Consider the following 19092-nt stretch of genomic DNA (forward strand, 5'->3'; position numbering starts at 1 on the left):
TATGTTTCTATTTTTTACGTTAATTTAGTCTAATATTTTGTTTGGTGCTAGTAGGCGCTAATGTTTGTACAAATTCAAGTGTTTTGTTGGCATACACTGATGTAATATATCGTAATACCTGAGAATAAGTTATGCTATTTGATTAGAACATTTGAAACTGTACTTAGTAAAATTTTTATAAAATCAAAGCTGCGTTATTTATCACGTTGAGTTTGGATGAAACGGAACTTACACTATATGAGTAAGTATATAAAATAATCGCCATATGAAGGTTTTATGGGGCGTAAAATTAGAATTCGTTAAAAATTTTAATTGGCATTCGTACATCTCCGATTATGCCTTAATGTGCATAGAAAATGTTAACGGATTCTAATCGCTCGCGCCCTAAAGCCTAGTTCTCATACGCAAATTTTCGGAAATAGTTCTCATGTGCGATTATTTCTTGCTGAAAAAAAGCAATAATGTTGACTCGTTTTGGTGGCAATGACAGTGGTTGGTAACAATGACCGCGATTTTAACCTAAAAGCCCACTTTTTCGTTCCCTCGCTCGACGTTCGCCAAACTCGTCTTTACGTCTGACGGCGTCTGGCCATACGAAATTCATGGACACGGAAACCACTATCCGCCGAAGCCAAAAACATAAATTTACGCAATTATATACAGCAGTATTGCATAGGCTGAGCTTGAAAAAATGGAATAAAATCTACACTGAAAGTGTTCATATCGTAAAGTTTATGCTAATGTTTCTCCTGCAGATATAGGATCTCGGCTTTAACAGTTTTTAGTAATATGAGGTCCAACTTGAATTGATAACTGATAATAAAATATCGAATAATTCTTTCGACAATCTCATGTAATTGAAATGTTTTCCTCGATCTTGAAGACGCATTTTTTGAATACATTTTAATATGCTACTTGTTCTGGTCTTCGTTGGAAAATCTCTCTAATGTGTTGTGTAATAACATTACGTTGAATTTACATAACCTATCAAATCCTTCCGAATAATCGGAAAAACTTGGAATAAATTCAACTTTTTCCGACAGCTGTCAAATCGTCCGATTATTCGGAATTTTTTTCCGAAAATTTGGTTATGAGAACTAGGCTTTACGAATATATTTTTTTTATCTTAACTTTGACGGCCTCTATTTCTGAAACCGTGCACTTTTGGATGAGACAAATTAGGTTATATCGTCATGTCTTCACCTCAGGAATCTGGTAGAATTTGGTACAAATATTTTGCAAACACCCTGTATGTAGTAGAAGATGTTGATGTCTTCGATATTTCGCACCTAATGGCAACACTGTTACAGTGAGTTATGCGCTGTCTTTATTCCTCTAGTCTTCCGCTTTTACGCATGACATTTTAGAACTGAGTTTATAGTTTTGTTATGATTGTCATTAATTACTTCAGAGATGTTTGAAGTGCAAATGCGAATATATTTTATAAAAGAAGTGTTAATTTGTTGGTATTTTGGTTTATAACGACTCGTTGCCACTGATTATAGGTAAATCTGTTTTCTGATATTTTTTTGGTTATATACTTAATTAGCAAAAAAATTGTCGCAGTTATTTTTGCCGTAAACAATGTCTGCAAATAGTGGGGTTCAGAATAGTCCTGGCAATCCAGATGCAGCGGTTTCTACGGGAACAGCGTCAAATAAAAGCACTCCTGCTCATCCCAAAAATGACGAAAAGAAATCAAGAGTTATATTAAATATTTTGCCGAAATTGCCATCTACAGATTCACTAAGTAACAGCCCTGGGCCTGGTAGTCCAGGTATGTCATCTACAAAAATCGTCTTATGAATTTGATATACGTTAATAATGCCTTCAGGCCTATTGGCCAATGAATAACATCTGCTGAGGATAAATATTTCCATGAATAATTAATAAAATTTGAATTATTTATGTTAAAATGATCACTTTCAAATCCGTTACTTTGCTAATAATCTTCAACATCACCTTCGGTACCCGAATGGCAGCTTATAATATTGATAACATATTTGTTTTTAATTCTATATTTAGGCATCACAAATGTAGATAGACTCGAGACCGCAGTAAACACAGATGGGGTAATACCTAAAAAACTATTTGCATTACATTCGAATTTTAAAACAACGTACTTGCCCTTGTAGTTACATTCCCCTGAATCATGTTCCAAACTAATGCGTAAAGAGTCTTACAAGGCCCAAAGAAAAAATTACCGGAAAGAAAAGAAAAGAGTTACCAACGAACTATTAAATTCTCTCAAAGACCCTACAGTGGTAGTTCTAGCCGATTGGTTAAAAGTACGGGGCACTTTGAAGTCGTGGACTAAACTTTGGTGTGTCTTAAAACCGGGTTTGCTGGTTCTGTATAAAAGCCCAAAGTCAAAGGTAAAGGTATGATGAATACCTACACAATTCTTAATATTTATAACGATTTTTTTGTTTCAGAGCAGTCATTGGGTTGGCACGATACTGTTAAACTCCTGCAAAGTAATAGAAAGGCCCAGCAAGAAGGACGGATTCTGCTTCAAACTGTACAATCCTTTGGAGCAAACCATTTGGGCACACAGGAGACCAGAAAACGAGACTATTAGTAAGTTTTTAACCGAGTTAGTGGCATCAATCAACTCATCCTATTATTTGAAGCATTTTCCAAGTTCAATTAATATTTCCGAGTTTCCTTCCATGTATAGTTAACAGTCTATGTGGATCGTCTGATAGAACATGAACACGTAGACAATAAATTCAACATGTAATCTCTCGTTGACCTATATTTAAGTTTTGCATTGTTGTATAAAATTATTGCTATCGCCGAGATTGAAGACGTCACTTCTCTAAATTAATCCAATTTTAGATGTTTTGCAATCATTTACTTATTATTTTTAAATCAATAACTTATTGATATTATAAGTTTAGCATTAATGCCGATTTACTTGTGAAATTCCATTACTCTTCCTTATATCTGAAGACAATTTCTTCCCCATAGCACCAATTTTTCTATTTCTATATACACCAATAGTAAGCATAACTGTCGCCTGAAAAACTGTATACATTTTTTTTGTCATCATAAAATCATTTAATTCTCGTTATGTGTCATCCTGAAATAGCCGGAGTTCCTAATCCAGGCCCTCCATATAATAGAGCTATTAAGTTACGTTAGATGGTATTGACGTTTTCGCATTAAAAGGCTTCTGCCCTTAATTATTATCTTGTGCTTGGAATATCAATTCTTTAGAGGAGGATTTATTGATTTCATTATCAATGGGCAAGTCTGCTCTGGTTTTTTGTACAACGACAGCAAGGCCAAGATCAGGTAACTTTCATTGAAAATACTTCTATTTTAGTAAGCTTGCTACTAAATCAGTTCATATACGTACATAGACTGTTTTCTTGTTTGCTATAGCAAAATTATCTCATAATTCCATCAGATTTGTAATTTTTTAAATACACATTCAATTTTTTTATTATTATTAGTTATTTATTACTCGTTAAACGACGGAAATATTCAGTTCAACCATGAAAAAGTAATATATTAAATTTTATGGCGTATTTTATAGAGGATGCGATTCGAAAACCTAAAACACTATGTGGCCCAAACACGCTAGTTCGTTATAAATGTGCCCAAAGTACACATTTTATAATGAAGGTGAAAGCTGATTTTAGTTTTTCTGCCGAAAAACTGCCCTAACCGAACATTGTGATAATACATCAGTTTGAAAAAAAACTATTTACTGACACGAAATTGAATGTAATACTCTGGCCGAAATTAGAGCGTCATATTTTAGCCTCCTAAATGTGTGGTAAAGTTTTTAGAGAGACTCTGTATATTGCAAACAATGGCTTGTGTGCTGTGATAATTTTCAACACATTTTTCACCGAAGGGGCTTTCCTAAAAACGCAACCGATGGAGATTGCTTACTGCAATATTTACAATTTTTTTTTCAAAGAAATCAGCTTCAGAATTATTTACTACGTCCCAAGGTAAAAATCGCCTACTTTAAGGTATTGATTTTACAAAAATACGCTTTGAGCTTGAGCGATCTAAATTTTAGTTGGCCGGAAATTAAATATGGACGGTTTCCTACAATTAATCATCCTATGCCCAAAATTCTAATAAATCTGGGCTTTGTTGAGCTAGATTGATTATTTATGTATCGGAATTCTATATAATTAGACAGACAAGACATATTTTATTTATCAGCATTTTTTAAAGTAATGTGAAAATGAAAATTATATTTCATGAAGAAGTGTAATGTTAAAATGTTTTGCATTCTGCTTATCTCGCTGACAAAACTTTCCATTACGTATTTTTTAATATAAACATTGTAAGGTATATGAAAGTTTTGATTAATTGATAATTTATAAAAAAATCGCTTTATTTAAACATTTTCTGTACAGGGGCCGTAGTACAACCACTACCAAGTTCATACTTAATATTCCGAGCCCCCAGCCAGGCATCTGGCATGTGCTGGCTCGATGCTTTGGAAATATCAATTCGAAATGACAGTGCTCTTGTGAGATCAGTCAGCAATAAATCCACGTCCGGTAGCACAACGCATGAGACACAATGGAGTGAAACTGATTACGAAAAACATTTTGTTCATGGTAAGAGCCGAAAGTTTAATTGGCTCGGTTATTGACGAAGTTGATCTCATACAGATTTGGATAATATTAGTCAAGCTGATAATGGGGCTCAACTGAGCACTGGCGAAGTTGACATCAGTGATACGGAATCGGAGTTATCCCATAAAGACGACGATTTGGATGTCGATCCTCCTGAAACACTTTATGTTGTAAATACTGAAGAGGAGTTCGGAGAAGTGGGAGCTCAAGTAACTCTAGCGCTTCACTCTTAGATCCAAAATAGACATTCCTGGATACCTGTTTCAGGTAGAAGAATTAGCAGAAGAGCACAAGTCTTTAATTTGGTACTTGATAAGGCAAGTGCGGCCTGGTATGGATCTAAGCAAAGTTGTTTTGCCAACATTCATTCTTGAACCGAGATCTTTTCTCGACAAATTATCCGATTCCTATTACCACGTAGATATTCTAACCCAGTAAGTACTTCAACTATTTAACAGCACGTCGTATAGCAGGCAATCAATAATCAATTTCAGAGCTGTTCTCGAAGATGACGCTTTCACGAGAATGAAGGAGGTTGTTAAATGGTACCTTTCAGGCTTGTACAAAAAGCCCAAGGGTCTGAAGAAGCCTTATAATCCGATTTTAGGTGAAACTTTCAGATGTTTCTGGTTACATTCCAATGGTACCAAAACCTTTTATATTGCCGAACAAGTTTCCCATCATCCTCCAGTAAGTACCTTCCAAGAACATTCCCTTAATCCACTGTTAAATAGCATTGCATGACATGTTTACAGTAGTTTTTAATACAGAGGGATAAGGCTACGACTTTTTGTGCGAGAACTTCTTTCGTAAAAATGATGAAGGCCATCATTTTTCTTCTTTTTAGAAAAAAAATCTCAAATCGGCCCCAATCAGAGCTTTTTCTTTAGGGGTTGAACTAATACTAATATTCCGTTCTGTTAAATTTGCGACATAAATTATTTATTTTTATTAAAATATTGTAAATAGTGCACAGGAAATGCTTTCAATCTCTAGGTTTCGGCATTTTACGTTACAAACCGGCAAGATGGTTTTGCGATTAGCGCTAGTATATTAGCCAGATCGAAATTTTATGGCAATTCAACATCGGCTATTCTCGATGGTACTGCTGTTCTTACGCTTTTGCCCCGTGGAGAAGATTACAAATTAACCGTACCTTATGCTCATTGCAAAGGAATTTTAATGGGCACACTCACAATGGAGTTGGGTGGCAAAGTGACAATAGATTGTGAAAAAACGGGGTACTACACTGAACTGGAATTTAAATTGAAGGTAATAGATCAGAGTGATGTAATTGAACATGTACATGCATCATATATTGTAGCCCTTTTTGGGCGGTTCGGAGCAAACGAATTGTATCTCTGGCCGGTTAAAGTTGGGAAAAGAGACTTTGGCTACTATAGAAGGATATTGGGATGGAACGATTAACATAAAAGACAAACGTACTGGAGAGGTGCAAGTACTATTCTCCTCAACGCACGCAACAAGAAAGCAAAGGTTGATGAGATATACAGTACCGCTGGATAGTCAAGGAGAAAACGAGTCTGAGAAATTATGGCAGCATGTTTCTGCAGCCATACAGCGAGATGACATGAACGCTGCTACCGAGGAAAAAACCCTTTTAGAGGAGGCACAAAGAGGTTAGAGATCAGCTGAATGTTGAGTAAATGTCTTTAATATTTGTGCTTCACACAGCTAGATCAAAAGAACGCAAAGCTAAGTGCGAGGAATGGGTTCCAGTGCATTTTCAACAAGACCTGAAGACAGGTCAGTGGGTGTATAAACATTCTGATTTGCGTCCTTGGGATCCGCGAAATGATCTTTACCAATACGAAAATGAGTACAAGATCCTCACTAGGACTCAGCATCCTACTCCAATGATCAGAACTGCTAGTATCATCAGCGTGGAACCACAACAGGTAACCGAACTTTATCTAGTAGCTTTGAGAGTCGCTTCAACTACCTTTCTATTTGAAGATCATCGAATATCGGAGCTCCGCGAAAGTTTCAAAGCGGAAGCTGGCTACCAAGCAGATTTCTTCTGATGCTGATGCAAATGACAGTACCACCGATGAATTTCATTCTGATTCGTCTCAAGAAGGTAAAAAGGAGAAGACCATATCCAATTCAAGGTAAGTTTTATGTTTTCCTAACCAGCAACATTCGGGGGATCGGTAATCGTAAAGTGCATGATGAATTAGGACACGATCTGAAATTCGCACAAAAAAGAATTGTTCCATTAAAGTTGACTTACAAATCCAATTTTCTACAGATATGTTTGTTGCAGTATAAAAGCAAAGTTACAGGAAATGGATAAACATCTCCAAGAGGTCGATCAAAAGATCAACCAGGTCCAGAAAACGGTAACCTACATGGTAAATGTAAATCAAAGATCGACCAGCAACATTTCGAATATTTTTAACATATTTATCGTCGTTTTTTTCCTGGGCGTTTTCGAAGCGGGTCTGTTTTATATGTTCAAAAAGTAGACTAATTTTTTTAGTGCAATCGAATGTGATATAAATGTTAGAGGGTAAAGTGTTTTCTTGCTTTTAAAGCTTTAATTTAACTTTTAGTCGTTCTTACTTCGTCGTGGATTTTTTAACTAAGTGTATCCCCCAGATATCTTGTTGCCAAAAACTCATGTTTATCATATGTGTATTTTATACCTCTTTATATTGTCTACATGTATGGAATTAGTACACTTGCCATTTAAAATATGTACGCGAGTACCAATAAGTATGTTTATTGGTTTTATGGAGTGCACGATTGTCCGATTCCTGACTTCGTTCAATTACAAATTTGTATGGCTTCGAAGTGCCTTTGAAGTAACGAACTGTTACGAAAATAGCCTGATTAAATAGCAATAACACAACCGAAAGAAGTATGAGCAATAAAAATAGGTTGATAAATTATGTTTCCCTCTTTCTGCTAGAACACCGTGTACATTTTACATTACGTTTCGCTGTTTTTTAAATATTGGAGTTTCCTTGCTCAGATTGCAAACTAGTCGTCCAGTAGGTGAAGTCAGGAATGTAATAGACATTAAAGCGAACTAGTTAAGAGCTTTCTGGTAAATTTGAATAAATGACTGTGCAAGCGCATGAAGCTTAAAGGGTATTTGCTAGCAAATTTTATTCCCTTAATTGATCTTGTTTATAGTTGAGTTGATAATTTTAACTGGAAAGCCCTGTCAACTAAGGAATACAATTTGAATTGCATTTAAGTGAAATTTAATATGTTTATTACGGCATCATATTAATCAGTCACCCCCGTTTTACATTCGTGAGGATTCTTTAAAGGTAAATATAATTTGATTTAATTTTTGCCCTGAGGTTTGACGATTGTTAAAAAATCTCCTAAAACATGTTTTTCTTTTTATGACCGTCGAAACAGCTTTTATTGTTATCTTAACCAGTTTAAAGAATCCTTATTTGTTAAATTATGCAACCACAGTTAAGAACTTTTGTACTGTTAGTTTTTTTATCTAAGTTTATTTAATGTTTTACACTTTTGTTTATATTATTTTGCATACATATTTAGCCAACTCCATATATTCGGGCCCATAAGATTGGTCGATTGATTAAGAGTAAAGTCCTCCTTGGATTTTTCGAATCAATTTCAAATTGATTACGCACATCTCCGTCTTGAGCGATATGAACACTTTCAATCCCACATTTTCTTCGTCTTGTTATATTTAATACTTTTACAGAATTATAACGGGATTTAGCACATATCCGGGTCGAAGGACCGCTAATAGCATTGGCTCTCTAGTTTCTTCCTTTTATCCACTATCAAGAAGTACATTATGTGAAATCATCTCGATGTTAATGAATTTTTACCTATGTGGTGTAAGCATTTTTAGTCCATAAATATTTAATTGGCTTGAGGAATCACTTTTGAAAATAGTATATCGCACTTTGGTGATGTTCTATCAAATAAACTATCAATGATTATGATGTTTGCTTATTGAATGGCCTTAGTGGTAGTTACCTCAAATTATTTAATTTAGTGTAGTGACGATTCGTCAATAATTCTTCAAATTTTCAATATCTTTTCTTAAAAATATTGATTTAAATTACCGATCTATTCCAAAACAAAAGCGTGAAAAACGCTAATACCAGAATATTTTAGTTTTTTGGCACTGGCGGAGCCTTAGTTAGGTTTAGTGATCTCTATTTCAATTTAAACGGTATTTTAATAGGATTGCGAGGAAAGCGGAGCAATACAGTGCAACTGATTCGGATGGATGCCTAATCATCGGACACAAGCGGTAAAAAATAACATACAGGTGAGTACCTATGGTAAAAATTTAATATATTGTAGGCTAAAAATTAAAAAGAACATTTATCTTTTAAAATAGGAACGTGTACAATACCTACATAATTTTATTATTCGGAGCTCAAAAATACCTTGATTGCTGATATGAAGTTAAAATAAGTGTTGAAATAAGTTGACGAAAACTTGAACTCTTGAACAATTGCTTCTATAACTAGCGAATATTTTCTTATAGCGTTTTTAAATATCAGTGGGTAGATAAATAACATAAAACTATATCTTATCATCAGTTAACAATTAAAAGTCCGAACTGTTGTCCTCATATTCTCCTGGATTTTGCTCAATTTTTTCTCGCTGTTTAGCCAAGAGTCTCTGAAGTTCTGTAGTGCGATACGTTTTGAACTGAAAGAGTAAATATGCGATTAAAGCGAATTCTCTCAAAATTAATAATCATGTCCACTTGAATTTTATCAAATGAAAGCCAAATTTTATCAGCTGGCATCACCGGCGTTTTATTTATGCACACTATTATGATTAGTAATTGGTATTCTAGGGAGATTTCAAGTGCCTGGATAACATAATCGATTAAATTAGAATTAGGTAATCATTTTCACACTGAAGGTCATTTACACTACTCACCCCGCTAACAGATTTTTGTACAAGCAGGAACGAATGGAGCCTCGCTCCGGTTTTTTCTCCGCAAACTTTCTCCAAATCCTGTTTGGACATTGCCAACAGCTGGTAACCGGTTACTCCCTTAAATTTACTGCAAATGGCTTCATTGAAGTCTTTCGCCTTAAGCCAGGCTTGGACCTCTTTCGGGTTGCTTCTCTTATCAATATATGTTTCCGGGGTCGATCTAATATCAAGGCGAACTTTCTCTTTTTCTCTCAATAAAGTCAAAACGCTGTTGAGTTCTTCTTGTACCGCATCACTCGCCATTGGACCCATAGATTGGCGAGATGCAGTTCTCTTCAATTGAGAGTTTGGAGTTGAGGGCTCTGAAACGACTGGTGGAGGAGGAGGTGGCGGCAAAGGTGCCGCTGGGGGTGGAGGCGGAGGTACAGGAACCGGAATTAATGGGGGAGGTTGAGGAGGTTGTTTCACTGTTCTTTCCTCTAAAATGTAAGATTATCTCAGGTAGTGTTTAATAATGGGCTTGCGCTTGAAGCTGGCTTCTTCACACGAGCAACGAATCCGAAAGGCTTTAAACGGGACAAGGACGGACATCAAAGCACAAAACATTTAGAAAACTTACATTTTATTATACTTCCATATGATCAGTTAGTAAAAAATCGATAAAAAATACTCTGTATATACAACGTGGTTTTAATAAATATTAAATACATCGAAGAAATATTATGGTTGGTGATGTGCAAGTCTGTTAATTGAAAGTTGACTTAAGGCAGATATATTTATAGATAAATGGGTATTTCTTCGGCTTGTAGAAAAGTCAGTTTCATTCATTTCTCACTCTTTTATGTATTAAAAAAACGGGCATAATTGACTGATTACATGAGTCAATAACACACCAAACATTTTTTAATTTTTGATATGTAAAGAACGCTCCGAATTTTCTACATAACTGACGAAACCTATTTTTAAGTCAAGTCTACAAAATACACAACAACAGTAAGACAAACGTAAAAAAACAGTAACTACAATTAATGCCAACGCCAAACAGCCGTTTGAACAAATCTATAGATTGGATATATGGTTTTTGTTTAACATTTAAAAAATTATTTGTATTTTCCAGAACACTCCACTAGAAACAGTCAGGACGTACACAATAAGCAAGCTAGCAGCTAGAAATAGCGAAATTCGCCCTTCTTACCTTGTCTTTCGTTTCTAATTGCCTCGGCTGGTTTCGTTTGAATCCTGTAATCATCGCTAGAACCTGGACCAGGGTAGCGTGAATGTGGAGGCGAGTCCTGTGGGGAATCAACGAACATTAAACTGAATTTGATTCGATTTCAAGCAACTTGCCTCTCTATGAAGCGCGCTTCTGTGATGATGGTTTAGGCCGCTTGAATGGTACTGGGTCACGATAGTGTTTGGCACATGTGCTATTTGGTCTTTGCTGTTGCGAGCTTTCCACCATTTTCTACTGCTGTCCAAAATCTGAAACAATCAAATGCATATCAGTGCTTAATTACTATGCCAATGATTTACCTCTAAAAACTCGCCTCTAACAACGGTTAGTTCTTTATCGTTGTTTGCCGTTCTAGGATACGTGACTTGGACGATGTGAGCACCCCTATTCTGAAGTTCTTCCAAGAATCTTTCCTGTCCCATTCCAAATCCTTTTTCGTCGCCTTTTATTTCAATGGAATCCACTGAAATGTCGCTCTTAGCCGTACTCTCTAGAATAGGCGGTATGAAGTTGCTGTCCGAATCATCATCCTCTGGATAGTGTTTCTCGTTAGAATCCGGCTCATCAACTGGATATTCTGGAGACCAGCCATCCATAAAAACTGGGTGGTAGGAAGGAACATGACCCCGGTATTGTTCCCTTGGTGCTTGCCAGGCATTTCCAAGTGAATGCCAAAGTTCAGTTTCCTTACTAGTAACGCAGTTCATGAGTAAGTTGATGGCTTCGCGTGTAAGGAGTGGAGCAGTAACATTCTGCGGAATGTGCTGATCGAAGTAGTAGTCGTGTGAAGATTCCACTATCAGTGCCAATGGAGTGAAGAGAAAGTGTACCAGCTCGGGAGCATTTGGGTCGTGAATGTGAGCTTTGAGTTTCGCCAGCAAATTGAATGATAATTTAAACTTTTGGAAAATATCGATAAATTCTTTTTCTGGTGGCGGTTTTGCTCTCATGGTCAGCATACCATCTCCCATGTCGCGTTTTTTGTTTCTTCTATTTTTTCTTTTGCGATCTAGTTCCTTAACTGCTGCAGCCGAATGTTGTAATCTTGCAATAAACTTTTCAATATCATCGAAACAGTGGTTTAAAATCGTAACGTCTCGTTCATATTTTTCACTTGTTGTTGAGCTGGCATCGTCATTATTTTCAGTTAGCTCTGAGTCCGATCTCTGATTAAAATAATCCCTCGAATGATCTCGAGCTGGGTTAACGATAGGCTGAGGCGGTTTATGCGATGGTGGTGGAATACTGCTTTTGCGGCTTCTATTTGGAGGTTTACCCATTCTGAGTTGTTTTAAATCTTCTACTAAGTCTTGCGCTGATATGCTCTGGCACTAGAAACACAATAGATCATCTAAACCTCGTCAACCACTTATATACTGAATATGCAATTGATTTCGACTTCATTTCAATCACTGATATTTTTGTTACCTACATGACGCAGTATTCCGTATATTACAATATTATCTATACAGATAATGTTATCAGTTTGTGAGGCGTTTGTTAAAGTGAAGTACTTTGTGAAATAAATTCAATAACCAATGAATACGTAAATAAAAACTTTCAATATTTGCTAAATGCAAATTTAAAACAAAACAAGCAGTATTGATGTCAATGATACAATTTTCATTGAATTTTTGGGGCCATATGGTGGCAATTAATTTGTAGAAGACAGGTTTGAAAGTCGTTTTCCATAATGCCTACTTACTTAATTGTTGTGTGTTTAATTAACTTATTAATTACTGTAAAATATTTCAAAACGTTGAAAGTTTTTGCCGTTGCATTTCAGGTTATTTAAATTACAGAAGTATTTTAGAAGTGTATGAATTTATAAATTAAATGTCACCACTAAGACTGTTTCCATACCATAAAAACCACTATTGAAAGTACTTTCGACCACACATTATAATTATGTTAATGTGCTGATATAATGTGAAAAAACTTAGTTAAACAAATTCAGTTACAAAACGAAAAATACAGTTCCCACGCACCGTGCAAGGTGAAAAATTCTCCTTACCTGAAATATGTGCATTTGCATTTCGGGTGAATGTGAAGACTGACTTGAATCGGCAATGATAAATACTAAAATGTTGTTGTACATATCCATTGGTTCTGTACTCATGAATGCTGTTGGGTCTTGAATTGCGTTAACGGGAAATTTTTCTACAATAGTCTGTAAAAAACAACAATGGCTGATTAGCATTTTGTAAGTTGGTCCACAGTGTAAGCATTGAATTTAAAGAAGATTTATTGAAATCCTGATATTTTCCTCTGCTTCAACCGTTGTTAGTTGATTGAGTTCATTAATAAGTAATCAGTCTAGCGGTAGCTTTAAGAGATAATGATTAATATTCTGTATCAATTGAACACGTAATTTATTTTGAAACAATAAAATATTTCCGTTGTCAACTCTCTTGCATAAAGCGATTCGCAAATTACTGTTAACTTCCTATAGTCGGTGCGAATGATCGGAATTTTTATTGATTAATCAAGCCTGCAACTGCAGAATAACTTCTAATAAATTAAACTAATTAGGATTTTATTTATTATTATTATATATATTTAAATTTCGGAACGCGTCTCAAATTTTATTTAACTCCAAGATAAAAGCGTATAAACTTTTGGGTTGGTCTTCTCAATACCATAAGCCTTTTGAGTGTGATAATGGGATAAAAGGATTAAATATCAGCAGCACAAAATGCAAAAATTCACGGTGTTTTATAATGATTTGAAAGTGGAAAATTTTAAGGATCGGTCTTCTGGGGGCCTTCAGGAAGAAAATCTGGACAAGTCAATTATTGAGCCCTGAATGTTATCTATCGTACCTGCACTCAATATTTTCCCCTTTTCAAAGTTCTGCATTTCGGTCAAAAATGCCATTCCAATTGCATCTTTTGTGACTAAAATTTACTGTGAAATATGATCAATTTTAACCCAAGTGATGTGCATTTATTCATTTTGTGGCAAGTTTTGTTTGCATTGAAACATGCACTTTCTTCCATCACATTTAGATTTTCCTTACTCCCCACTCTTATTTTTACGAAAAGAATCTAAATGTTTTTCAGTTTCTAAAATTAATTTTTCAGATTTTAAATCATTTTCTGCAAAATCCACTATCGGTATCTAGAAAACCGTAATTTTAAATCGCTTTAAACAATGAAATCGTTTTTCTTGTTTTTTTCTTCCAGCCTTTTCTTTTTCCTTTTCTTCCTTCAGCCCCTTTCTCCTTTGAAAAAATACCGCAAGCTTAAATGCACCATTACTCACAACTTGCCACAAGCCCGGTCCTGTCCACATTCTATCGTTTCGGATATCTACTATTATCAGCAACATTCCGACAAATAAATAATAAACTAGTGACCGGCTTACTATGGGACAGAAAATCCGGAATAATTCAGGCATTTAAAATGTTAGTGTCCGGCTTAGTATGGAACACAGTGAACTCATATTTGCTAATTAGAAATCCGCCCCAGCTGTGCAAATGTACGAAGTGCAGAAATCGGATTTTTTATAAGTTAGTCATCATAAAAGTCCCCATGGGTTGCTTATGTTTAATTAATCATCCACGCATCGAATTATAAAGTCCATAACCATGAGTATCTATCATGGATTCACACCAACATTCGTTTCGCAAATCTTTAATTTTTTCAATTATACAGGGTGTTCGTGCAAAATCCGTCCGGGCCTTATACGCAGATCCGAATTGTTCAAGACCGTCAATGTATTATTACTGAAAAAATGCAGAATTGTTTAATGACAAAACACGCAAGAAACTTGGTGCGTGCTTCACCCTAAATAAAAATGAGCAATACTCCAGTAATGTTCGATACGTATTTTTGTGATTGGCATGTTGTATAGTAGGCTGTAAATACTTGTACCTGACAAGTTAACATTTCGAGATTATGTTTTCATTTAAAAACTGTAGATGTTTGTTTACTTGAACGATAAACAACCCGATTTTTTTTCTTAAGATTCGGCGGCCGGTCGATTTGCTGATCTCATTTGTCGTGAAGTGCGTGCCCCGGAATATGTGTTGAAAAACGTGTCGTATTAGTTATACATTACGGATATTTTGAATCTGGAAAACCAGAATGCCAGACGTGATTACCGCGTTGAAGTATTTATTGCTCCGCTAATGAACAATAAAGTTATTATTACGTGTATTAACTCGTTTGCAGTTAATCTGGTTGAACCACTCTTATCTCCAAATATTTTATAGAAATTTTGAATCAAGGATTTTATAAAGCCAAATGGGTTGTGGTATGTATTTGTCAAAATCCCTAGGACTTAAATAAGTTTAGTACTAGATTAGAACAGGTATCAAACGTTTCGTTACCTGCTATTCTCCCACACGGTTAAATAAATGACAATGTTTGGCTCTTTTGAAACCAAGAAATACTCACCCCTGATTCGTCCAATATAAGAACCCACGGATGATCTAAGCACAGCTGCATCTTTTGCGACCAAATTCCATTCGTTTGTTCCATTTGTCTTAATCTCCGCATTCCATCAATGGGATAAAGAATACCCATGTCTGGAGACACGCTGAATGTTGCTAAGTGCTCAATAAGGTGAATTGGGGCCTTGCCATCATCCCTCATGTCTCTATCGCGGTCCCTATCCAGATCTCTATCGTCTCGGGTGTATCCGTTTCGGTAAGCCATTTTTGCAATCGTTTCTCTTCAAGGAAAAATGAAATACATTATTAACTTGGTGATAACAACATGGTTGATATATGACGCTTATTTGCAGCGTATCAACATGAGCTGTAAGAAAGGGATTTTTTTATTTTCGTCAGTTGAGTAGCTTTATGGCCATAGCAACTTAATTGAATTTTATTAAAAAGTTTCTAATAGTTATTCAGTCATGAAAGTCCCATCAGATCGCATGTATTATTTAACAGTTCTCATCGTTTTAAATCGGCTGACATGATGTATGTTTATTAGCGAAGCTAGTGAATTAATTAGAAAATTTTTGCCACAATTTCGAGTGCTATCAACGAAAGTTCCCCAATTTAAGACTTGGAGCTTTGAAAATTTTCAGCCCATTGCAAGACATCAGACAAAGCATTTTTCTTTACAGTTTTGTAAATCAACACCTTGCGTCCTTACTATTAAAGGCGTGAAATCTCGGAACCGGTAACTTTTAGTTGCAACTAATTTGAAAAAACTCAACCTTAAACACTGACTTGAAACAAACATTTGTAATTTCATGCAACTAAACTTGCAGATAAGGTGAATTAACATGATGTTTCAATATCCATTTATTGCAGTTGTATTAACATAAATTATAAAAGATAACATTAAATGAAGATTTTACGTCTAGGTTGCTTTACAAGTTAAATTTAGCGATGACTGTATATTAAAACACAGTTAGTTTGTGCGTTTGCTGACTTTTATATACAGTGTGTACACTTTTTAAATGCGGAAACATTAATTAAAGCGGTTCAAAGTCACAAAATTAAGTCGAAAATTTTATATCAACAACAAATGAAATGAGAAATTCTATACATCGTTCAATTTGTCAAACAGTTGGAAGAATGTACATGTTAGAACCCATAACTTTTTGCGTACGACTACACTCTATTTAAATTCCTAGTTTAATTTAGAAACTTTTGCATGCATTTTTTGTATTTGGGCAAGTTTTTTGCAAAATAGTCAATTAATGGATTGAAAGTAAATATTAGACGAATATTAGGGGTTCGTTGCTTATCACAAATAAAATCAAGAAAACTGTTAATTATTGTGTAATTGTTCACGGTCCACGGTTAAGGCAAATAGTATTTCAAAGAATTCAATGGAATTTCTTTTCTAATTTTAACGCCCTGTATCTGGAAACCGAACGGTTTGAGGGCATATGATTATATGAACATCATATCTCTTCTGATTTTCGTGAGTTTTTTCATTTCATCACCTGTTTTTATGAAAATTCCAATCAATTTTTCTTCTTTTTTAGCACGTATAAAATTTTAATTAGACTTATTGGATTCAAACAGTCCAATTATATTTTTGTCTCTCAATTATCTAGTCCAGTAACAGTTATTGCGCCTATAGTGGTTACTATAAAGTAGGGTTTACTTTTAATGCGTTACTCTGATTTAATTCAGACACAATTAAATAATGTGAATAAATAAATAATTGAAGTGAGGTAACGGTTAAATAATTGTTGCAACATAAGTTTGAACTGGAAAAATCTCTATTGGAAACATATGCACTGCCAGATAAATTTTTGCATTGGAATCTGGTTCTATTATTACGTTTTGTTAGCTTCAAGACGGCATATTAAACCGAGTCACTTAGTCAAATTCGTAGTGTACATTTCTGATCTAGCAACAATAATTACATACTTACAGCATGAAAAACAAGTCCAATTAATACAAAAGTGTATCAAAATACGCAATATATAAAGTTCACTACTCCACTATCTCACGCTCTGCTGTTGGAACGTTTTATAATGAACCTACTATTTTTATTGATTTATCTATTTCTAGCTATTGTTTAATTTTTAAATAAAGGTATGACAACGCTCCGGAATAATAATATCAATACATGTATGTGCCAGAGTAATAATCCAGAAAGGATATTCGAGATTAGATTAAAAATATAATTGAACTTCTCATGTTTTCCGTGTAATCTTTATCTTCCTTTTGTGATTCGTTGACACTCATTCGTTATATTAAAAACAATTTATACCTTGCTTAGAGAGGGATAGTAGAAACTTATGGTCACTAGTAGAGAGCAAGGTGTTTGCTGTTGACACTTTCCAGACTAATAGATTCTTCAGCTATTTAGGTACTTATAACGAAATTATTTTAATGTCTTATTGATGAGGCTTGTTTTTTTTTAATATATTTTCGAAAGCGAAAGTTAAATTAAATGCCTAATTAAAAATGCGTTAACCATATAAAACTACGAATACACAGAGCGCCACACCTTCCAACATACAAGAATGGAATGTGAAGAATGAGGTAAGAATTCATCGCCAAGCGAGGTATCTCGAATATTTCAGATTTTCTTGCATATATTACGAGGATAGCAAATTTCAAGGCGTACCACTGCAATAAGTGGGCGTGCGGTGATGGTACCGAAATCGTAGTAAACAATGAATTCCTTTAAAAATAACAATAATTTCACTCCTAATTGGTACCAAGCAAACGAATGAAAATTGACTGTTCACTTATATTATTTAAATCAAAGCCACCGTGGCGAAGAGAACCAAACAGCGGCACTGAATAACAGTACCTGGATTGTCCAAGGCAATACTATTCCCAAAATCGACTTACCTGATGAATATTTTAAAATTCCATAGTAATGAACACCGATTTCCGACAATACCGAATTCTTATCCGAATTTTAAAGGTCCAAATCGAACACCCAGCACTGAAACTACTAGTTAGTATTGAAAAGATTGTCTGCTTATTTCACCTGACAGGTACTGCCTAGTCGATTATATGCCTAGGCACATGCGTGGAAAAATGGGAACGCTTACCTGCTGTATGGGTACCACTATACAGTACCTATTCAAATAATAAATATTTTTCTACCAGGTGTATCTCGAAATTTCAGCACAATCAGCTTAGAATTTGGAAGAATCAATATTGTGTCGGCTCGCTAACTAACATAAGACTAATTTAATATACATTTTCTATATACCTGCGCCAATTTACTTTATCTTATCGCTGATTTATTGTCGGAGATTGAGGATAACACTGTGTCCATCCTTGAGCCGATGTCAGTTTTATTTTGTTCATTTTCATAATCAATGATTGAAATTGAAGAGTTTTTTCAAGGCGTCATGGGAAAAAATGTCTTCCCGACGTTTCACTAGCACAACTATATGCATCCTCAGAAGAATTACGCTCGAAAGCTTTATACACTGATTCAGCCCAATAACGGGTGAAAGGCGCGAACAAGTTTCCGGGTTTTGAAAAGTTTCTGTATAACTGTAATTTTAATATATTCTAAAAGCTTGATTTCAACAACATTTCTTTCTCAGTTTGCATTGGAACCATTTTGCTAACAGTTTTCTAATTTTTTCAGGTGACATCGAGAAGAAGCTCCTCTTCTGGCGAGTCCATTATACTAACTTTTGCATATTTTTAACTCTTAAAAGTTGTGCTTTCATGAGCAGCAATATTTTCAACGTCAGATGTTTCATATGGATTATTTCTGCAATACGTTATTTCTTATTCTTGGTTATAAACTCAGAATTACACCACTATGTTTAGTCTGTGCACTTTTAAGCTATAAAGATTAGTGAGGCCCCTTATTAAGTCTTGGAAAACATTCAATTTATTTGACTCTTTTTGTTTTTTGGAGCAAAACATTTTAGCTA

General features: G+C 35.0%; 2 protein-coding genes across 10 annotated transcripts; one reads left to right on the plus strand and one right to left on the minus strand.

The window, feature by feature from the left end:
- Nucleotides 1–1340: 1340 nt before the first annotated feature.
- LOC109532870 (oxysterol-binding protein-related protein 8) lies at nt 1341–18985 on the plus strand. 5 transcript variants are annotated; one of them, XM_019897962.2, is made up of 15 exons: nt 1341–1505; nt 1567–1777; nt 2026–2072; nt 2136–2381; nt 2436–2580; nt 4386–4592; nt 4647–4819; nt 4878–5044; nt 5105–5300; nt 5607–5882; nt 5935–6250; nt 6306–6529; nt 6588–6742; nt 8815–8901; nt 18798–18985. In XM_019897962.2, the coding sequence occupies exons 2-14, from the start codon at nt 1585–1587 to the stop codon at nt 8885–8887; spliced, it is 2418 nt and encodes an 805-aa protein (XP_019753521.2). In that variant the 5' UTR covers nt 1341–1505; nt 1567–1584; the 3' UTR covers nt 8888–8901; nt 18798–18985. The 5 variants fall into 5 exon arrangements, with proteins under 5 accessions (XP_019753521.2, XP_019753516.2, XP_019753518.2 ...); XM_019897957.2 differs by lacking the exons at nt 8815–8901; nt 18798–18985 and adding an exon at nt 6883–8566; XM_019897959.2 differs by lacking the exons at nt 8815–8901; nt 18798–18985 and adding an exon at nt 6898–8566.
- LOC109532871 (epidermal growth factor receptor kinase substrate 8-like protein 2) lies at nt 8907–18395 on the minus strand. 5 transcript variants are annotated; one of them, XM_019897966.2, is made up of 9 exons: nt 18247–18395; nt 18041–18143; nt 15162–15438; nt 12776–12931; nt 11061–12092; nt 10875–11009; nt 10723–10819; nt 9528–10006; nt 8907–9290 (listed from the first exon to the last, which is right to left on the minus strand). In XM_019897966.2, exons 3-9 carry the CDS (start codon nt 15420–15422, stop codon nt 9186–9188), a joined length of 2265 nt encoding a protein of 754 aa, XP_019753525.2. In that variant the 5' UTR covers nt 15423–15438; nt 18041–18143; nt 18247–18395; the 3' UTR covers nt 8907–9185. The 5 variants fall into 5 exon arrangements, with proteins under 5 accessions (XP_019753525.2, XP_019753524.2, XP_019753526.2 ...); XM_019897965.2 differs by having other exon boundaries at nt 18041–18146; XM_019897967.2 differs by lacking the exon at nt 18041–18143.
- Nucleotides 18986–19092: the final 107 nt, after the last annotated feature.

Source organism: Dendroctonus ponderosae, unplaced genomic scaffold, assembly GCF_020466585.1.
Source record: "Dendroctonus ponderosae isolate FM_Combo_2020 unplaced genomic scaffold, Dpon_F_20191213v2 Dpon_F_20191213_1, whole genome shotgun sequence".
Classification (NCBI taxonomy): domain Eukaryota; kingdom Metazoa; phylum Arthropoda; class Insecta; order Coleoptera; family Curculionidae; genus Dendroctonus; species Dendroctonus ponderosae.

Bases quoted from the DNA above. Each gene is read 5' to 3' on its own strand.
- LOC109532870 (XM_019897957.2), top strand. From the start codon at position 1,585: ATGTCTGCAAATAGTGGGGTTCAGAATAGTCCTGGCAATCCAGATGCA. The intron at 2,581-4,385 runs GTAAGTTTTTAA...TTTTCTGTACAG, and splicing joins ACCAGAAAACGAGACTATTA to GGGCCGTAGTACAACCACTA. The intron at 6,251-6,305 runs GTTAGAGATCAG...TGCTTCACACAG, and splicing joins TTTAGAGGAGGCACAAAGAG to CTAGATCAAAAGAACGCAAA.
- LOC109532871 (XM_019897963.2), bottom strand. The intron at 12,093-12,775 runs GTAAGGAGAATT...TTGTGTTTCTAG, and splicing joins TGCAAATGCACATATTTCAG to TGCCAGAGCATATCAGCGCA. The intron at 9,291-9,527 runs GTGAGTAGTGTA...TTACTCTTTCAG, and splicing joins TACAAAAATCTGTTAGCGGG to TTCAAAACGTATCGCACTAC.